The sequence below is a fragment of the Cebus imitator genome, unplaced genomic scaffold (assembly GCF_001604975.1).
Source record: "Cebus imitator isolate Cc_AM_T3 unplaced genomic scaffold, Cebus_imitator-1.0 Scaffold179, whole genome shotgun sequence".
Taxonomy (NCBI): Eukaryota; Metazoa; Chordata; class Mammalia; order Primates; family Cebidae; genus Cebus; species Cebus imitator.
The window spans coordinates 1102704-1109469 of record NW_016107494.1 but is presented as its reverse complement, the minus strand read 5'-3'; the positions used below and the strand labels follow the sequence as shown (position 1 = coordinate 1109469).

At 37.1% G+C, this 6766-nt stretch overlaps 1 protein-coding gene across 4 annotated transcripts in view; it reads right to left on the bottom strand.

The window, feature by feature from the left end:
- CLEC1A (C-type lectin domain family 1 member A) overlaps positions 1 to 6766 on the bottom strand; it is a 26196-nt gene continuing 19430 nt past the window's right edge. For 3 of the 4 annotated variants that reach the window (XM_017545366.2, XM_037744568.1, XM_037744566.1), the window contains 3 exons: positions 6195 to 6346; positions 3726 to 3844; positions 860 to 1959 (listed from right to left, as the gene is read on the bottom strand). In XM_017545366.2, the coding sequence (XP_017400855.1) occupies positions 1779 to 1959; positions 3726 to 3844; positions 6195 to 6346 (452 nt within the window). In that variant the 3' untranslated portion in view covers positions 860 to 1778. Of the gene's footprint in view, positions 1960 to 3725; positions 3845 to 6194; positions 6347 to 6766 lie in introns of all 4 variants that reach the window. The other variant, XM_017545365.2, reaches the window with a different exon arrangement.

Here is a 6766-nt window from a genome sequence, read left to right as displayed (position 1 = left end):
GATTTCACATTTACCTCATTTCAGCTAACAGTAACATTATGAGGAAGTTATAACTGCTTCTACTTCATCTGCAGTGAAATAGACTTCATGAAGTAAAGCAACTTGCCTAATAAGTAAATCAGAATAAGAACTCTAAAATCTTCATTTTCTGACCACAAATACAGTTTTCTTTGCATGACACAATGTATTAACAGAACGTGCTCAACACTAAAGAAAATTTTAAGGAAATCAACAGATAATTGAAAGGAAAGTTCTCAAGGAAGAATTTGCAATAGTCTTTGCTAAGTGACAATCTTACAAAAGGAAGTTTATGAAAATGAGCACCAGTGTGTTCTTTCTATCATATAGTTGCTCCTGTCTGTCATTTTACCATGAGACAGATGTTTATGAAAAACACAACTGAAGTACTTCAGTTTCCACTGTTGAAAAACGAAGATTTATAATGTTATCTTTTCTAGCATTAAACCCCCAAAATTGATTTATAAAAAAACCAGTAGACTTGGTGGTTGCAATGGTGTCTCTCACAATGATCCCTGTTGCATTTGTGCATGGAATCATCTCAAGAAAGAAATGCCTCACAAAGGAGTAGCTGCAAAGATGTCACTGCCTCTGTTCATGTCCCATGACCTGATTGGAAATCATGTGCACTAATGCAGCTCGGCTTACTCATCAACCATGTGTTAATGCCATAAGCTCTCCTCAAAAGATTTCATTTTAGTTAGGTGTTAAAACTGTTCTCTTGAAGACAACATGTATTTCAAAGATGGCTTATTTCCCCAAATAATCATGTAATCGGTACTCTTGTAGAGTCCCCAAAAACTCTCAGTAAGGTGTCTATTCAAAATAATGATTGTTATCATATTTTGAAAAGTATTTTCACGCTGAATTTTCCCACAAATCAAAAGTCCATTGTAAAATCACACACACTTCACAGTATTTACATTTATTATTATTAAATCTTTGGTACCTCAAAGGCATAAATATGGGTCAATGGAAGAAAATAGGAACTGAAATCAAAGTATTACAGGTGCAGATGAAAAGACTGACTTTTTTCTAGTCTTTAATCTCTTTGAAGGGAATATTGGGGACAGTAATTCTGATATGGAAATGAGATGGGGATATATTTCTTTCCTGGGAGAAATTCATATGGAAGATAGACAATTATCAGGGTCTTAGTGGCTGCAGAGAGGAATGTTTATAAGACACTGACAGTCTCATAACAAGAGACACTCCTGTTCAGAAGCAGGCCATAGAGAAAGCAGATGGGGTCTTTACTGAGAGATTAAGAAGCGACTAGTATGAACTGAAACAAACACGAAGAATTTCTTGTGTATTCGGTGGTACAATCTGGGGAGTGACTGCTAATTTCTCATGGACAACTTGACTGTCAGGAAAAAGGATGTTACTTTCATGTATTTCCCCTACTTCAAAAAGTTTCCCACTCCTCCAAGTATAAGGAAGACATGGAAACAAGGAGGTGATATTCGATGTTGAGAAGAAAGAAAGCTAAAAGTTATCTCTAAGCCTAGAAGGTAGATGGCAGTATGGGTTTCTGAGGTTGTTGGTGGCATGTAAATAAGACTTCTTGTGACTGTTAAATATGTGCATGGACCCAAGCTTAGAAATGCTGGTGATCCTGAGCAGGAAACGTGAGAACCCATCTTGTACTAGTCAGAGAAACAGTCTTGCCTGATTATGTTCCATTTCCCCACGTCTCAAGTAGCCCTTGCATTGGCATTGCCTGGCTCACTCTGCTGTTTGTGGTTGCAGCTGGGGAGTCAGTCACCTTCACCTGATGTTTCAGGGAGGAAGCGGAGGCTTTCTGGCTTCACCATGGCCGCCCTCCTCTCACACGCACACCGCTTCAATTCTTGGCAGTCCTTTGAGAAGATCATCCTATTAAGGATGGCCACACAGTCTCTGCTTCTTGGGCTGGTGACATCTATCATAACATGAAACCTTGAAAAAAGAAGAAAAAGTAAATTTAATCACAGTTTATTTCTAAAATAAAATATTAAATACCCATTCTTCCAAGGGTGATAAAATTATAGTCTAGATATCAGAATAAGTTTACTGGGAAAATGGGGTCATGTGACTCTTTTTCTTCAGCCCCTTTAGTTTCCAGACTCATTCTTAGAAACGACAGGTCACCTAGAACAACACAAATCACCTCTAACTAAAACGAAGCTATGCCCTCTATCCCAAAATTATATGGGTTTGCTGCCACTTAAAAAGTTACCTACCTCCTCTGTAACTCAGTTTACTTAACTGTAAAATGCAAATGATTACATCAAATATGTCCTGTCTCCTGGGAGAATTAATGCTAACTTATATGTAGGGAAGAATGGTATCTCTTCCAACATGGATTTAAATGTGATATATTTCTATAGAGAAATTACATTTTCTTATTTCAAAGGATACTGATATGATTTGGATGCTTGCTCTTTGTGGTTACCATGTTACTGTGGTTTCAGTGTGTCCCCCAAAGCTCCTTTACAAATCTCAGTTGAAATGCCATCCCCAGTGCTGGAGGTAGGGCCTGGTGGGAAGTGTTTGGGTCATGGGGCGGATTCCTCATGAATGGCTTGGTGCCCTCTTCTAGGGATAAGTGAGTTCTTGCTCAGTTCATGCAAGATCTGGTGGTTTAAAAGGGCCTGGACCCTCCCTCACCCCTCTCTTTCGTGTTGTCTCTTGCCATTGGACATGCCAGCTCTTGCTTTGCCTTCTGACATGAGCAAAGCTCCCTGAAGCCTCCCCAGAAGCCAAGCAGATGCTTGTACAGCCTGCAGAATTGTGAGCCAATTAAGCCTCCTTTCTTTATAAACTACCCAGGCTCAGGCATTCCTTTGTAGTGATGCAAGAATGGACTAACACAGATACCATGTAAACTCCTACCTAAATGCTCACAGCATAAGTACCACTAGTGTTTTCCACCATTGCTCGTATTTTCTGCAAATCTTTTCTCAGAGACTGTGTTTTTAAAGATGTGCTCCCTATTTCACTGCACAGAAAGCCAAGAAATCTTGTCCTATCTCTGAGTATTGACAAGTTGTGTGACTTTAGGCAACAATCATTACAGCCTGGACTTCTGGGCTTCAGTTTACTCGTCCATAAAAGATCTCTCTCTCACTATCTCTCTGTCTCTCCGTTCTTTCATCCATAGTACATACCAGACACACACTCCTGAAAGCAGCAAGAGAACTACCCCTGATATTTTACTAATGCTATGCATCTTTCTCCCTCACAGGCTTATAAGCAGTTCAAGAGCAAGCACTATCTGGGTACGGTGGCTCATGCTTGTATTCCCACCACTTTGGGAGGCCAAGATGGGCAAATCACTTGAGTTCAGAAGCTCTAAACAAGACAGGGCAACACAGCATAAACCCACCTTTACAAAAATTAGCTAGATGTAGTGGTGCACACCTGTAGTCTGAGCTACTTGGGAGACTGAGGTGAGAGGAGAGCTTGAGCCTGGGAGGCAGAGGTTTCAGTGAGCAGAGATTATCCCACTACACGCCAGCCTAGGCAACAGAGCAAGACACTATATCAAAGAAAAAAAATGAGGAAGCACTATGGTGCAAACATCTTTGGTCATCCTCCTGCAAATACAGTCTCCAGTACAAAGCAGAAGTTTGATTAATACTTGATGAGCCAAATTCTTGAACCCTATCACTCAACCAAACTATCTTGTAAATGCCTTTCCCATAAAATATCTGAGGGCTTACAGTTCAGAAGTGTAAGGGGTTCCATCCATCCACAGCCAGACCTTGCCACCACCAGGGCGGAAGAGCCCCATCCAATAGAAGTAGAAAAACTCAGAGTAGCTCTGAGACATGGCAAACTCCTGTGAAAAGTACACAAGAAAACCTTTAGATCTGGTGGCATAATTACACACATGTACAGACGTGCATGGGGCAGCCAGCACTTTTCTCAAAGCACACACGAGTCCTGCTTCACATAGATGCTCGAATGCTTAAGAGAAAAAGCATCTGTCCTGAGGCCAGTCAGAAATTTATTGAGGTTTAATAACTTATTTTGTCTCAGTAAATATAGAACACATATCAATATTCTGAAAGCAGAAATCACATCAACTAAGATTTGTTCCTGACCCGTTGCTTTAAAGGCACAGAATTAAACACTAATGTTGATTTAAAAATATGAGGGAAAGATTAACAAACAGATGTGGAATGCTTCTGGGACATGGAAGAATATGGAGGGAAAAATGCAGGAATGAGATAGTAACCTTTATAAATACCTGGGAAAGGAAGAAAAAAAGTAAATGAAAAATCTGCAAGGATGATTTATGTCTTAGACTAGGAAGGGGAGAAAGAAAATTTTAAATTTCAATTTATAAATATTTATGAGCACACATATGTATAGTCCTATACATGGTAATTCTTTTCCTAATATCCATATTTAACATATGTTTACATTTTAAAAGTTATTTTGAAATGCAAAGTAAGACAAGACACATTTTAAAATAACTTTTAAAAGTTATTTTAAAATGTATTTTAAAAGTTATTTTAAAATACATTATTTTAAAATAATTTTAAAAATTTAAATTTAAATTTAAAATAATTTTTAAAATATTTTAAATGATTTTTAAATGATTTTAAAAGTTATTTTAAAATGTATCTAGTCTTACTTTGCATTCCTAATACATATTTTTGGAGAGTTGGTGGGGGCAGGTTCTCACTCCGTTGCCCAGGCTGGAGTGCAGTGGCATGATCACGGCTCACTGTAGCCTCAACCTCCCCAGGCTCAGTGCACTCCTAATATTTTAACAGAAAAATTATCTAAACATTTATTATAATTATCCATTTTGATATCTTTAGTTTCCACCATACAATGAGTTTTTCAACAATACACTTTATTTCATTGTTCTATTCATAACCCTTCAGATAATTAATAAAATATACTGATTTAATGAGAGATTATTGGAAATTTAAATGAAACTGTTACCAAGCAATAGTCATAATGTGAGCATGTGAAAATAACTGTACTTGAAAATATTGATTCCAATTAAATAGGAGGGATTCCTTCAAATTATAAGTTTTGAAAGCAAATCATACAAAAATGATTTAAATATATAGACATATATGAAGTTCATGATAGAAAATAACTACATAGCTTTAACAAGAAAATTTCTCGCTTGTTACCTGAATATGCTAAAAGGTAAAAAGGAAAAAAAGTAAAACAAGAAAATTTCCTGCCACATGATGTAATATAGTACAATTATATACCTGAGTCTGCAGTATACACTGGAGGCAGAGGAAACAAAGAGAATAAGAAAAATTAGGAGGGTTTATGTCAGGGCACAGTCTTAGTCAAAGAAATTACCTCACTTTATGCCTAAACTAAATCATCAAGAAAGGGCTATAAAATATTATTTTAGTAGGTGAGAGAAATTACAGAGTTTCTTTCATTACAGATTTCAGGAAGTAGGTAGAAATTAAGAGGTAATTAGAACAATGTTAAGAATTTGTGTAGTGAGCTTGGCATTTAATTCAATTAAATAATCCTTTCTTGATAACCTACTCTTCATCAAGAAAAATCTCTGCTAAATTCTAGAGAAGCAATGATAAATAAGCAATGGCCATACTGTTTGAGAACTTCAATTCAAAGGCAATAAATATGAGAGGAAAGGGAATAATCATATTTTATTAGTGTACTTTAACTGCATGTACTAACTAAACATATGTCAATTTGTAGTTTTATTGTCACATTTGCCTTGACCAGTCTATCCTAGGCTGTAAACTTCTGGAAGACAAGATATATATTTGCAGATTATGGTAATAATTTAGTTAAATGTTTTCCACTTAAAAACTTTGCCACTTTTAGAATGAAAGAGCAGACAGCACTATTTTCATGTTTCTGACATTGCATCAACATTATTCCTTTTCCACCCAAACCAAAAAAGAAAAGAAGACATTCTACCTTTGCTCCCTGACTGAGTGGCAAGTTTAAAGTGATATTGCTCATGTTTCTAAGGGGTGGGTATTTGTGGAGAGCACAACTCCTTTTATCTACTTCAGGGGACCATTCAAAGCAATAGGAATAAGACTCAGGCCCTGATTAAAACAAGCATGAAAACCTGTGGACCGATATTCTTGATCCTTAGAATCTTCTTGCCTAGCTCTTTTACAACCTCTTTTTGAGAATGCTTCAAACATTGAAAAGCCTCGGAATCTTACCAGCTCTTCTTTTGTGTCTATCTTCAGCATGGTAGAGTTCTCACTAAGGCAGAAATATTTACAGTCCTCCCAATTTTTGCTGTCTTTATAGAACTGGTAGCAATTGTCTCCATGCCACTTCCATTGTTCTGGACAAGGGCTGCACCTGTGTGCTTGGAAAAAATTTTATGATTATTTTATTATTTTCTGCATGAGTCTGTTGTGTTCCTTTCTTGAAGTTATATAGTATTTGATGTCCAACGAAAGAACTAAATCGTCTTCAACATTGAATGAATAGCCCAGGCAATAATAACTATGAATATTTAATGAACACCTACTAAATGCCAGGAATTATAAGTGGTGCTGAGATACTGTAGAAATTAAAACACACATTAACTGCTTATGTGGAATATGGACTCTAGTAATAAATGACGGGAACTTTCTTGACACTTGCCTATGAAATTCAGAATATGGCCCGCCATGGTGGCTCATGCCTGTAATCCCAGCACTTTGGGAGGCCGAGGCAGGTGGATCACTGGAGTTCAGGAGTTTGAGACCAGCCTGCCAACATGGTGAAATGCTGTCTTTATTAA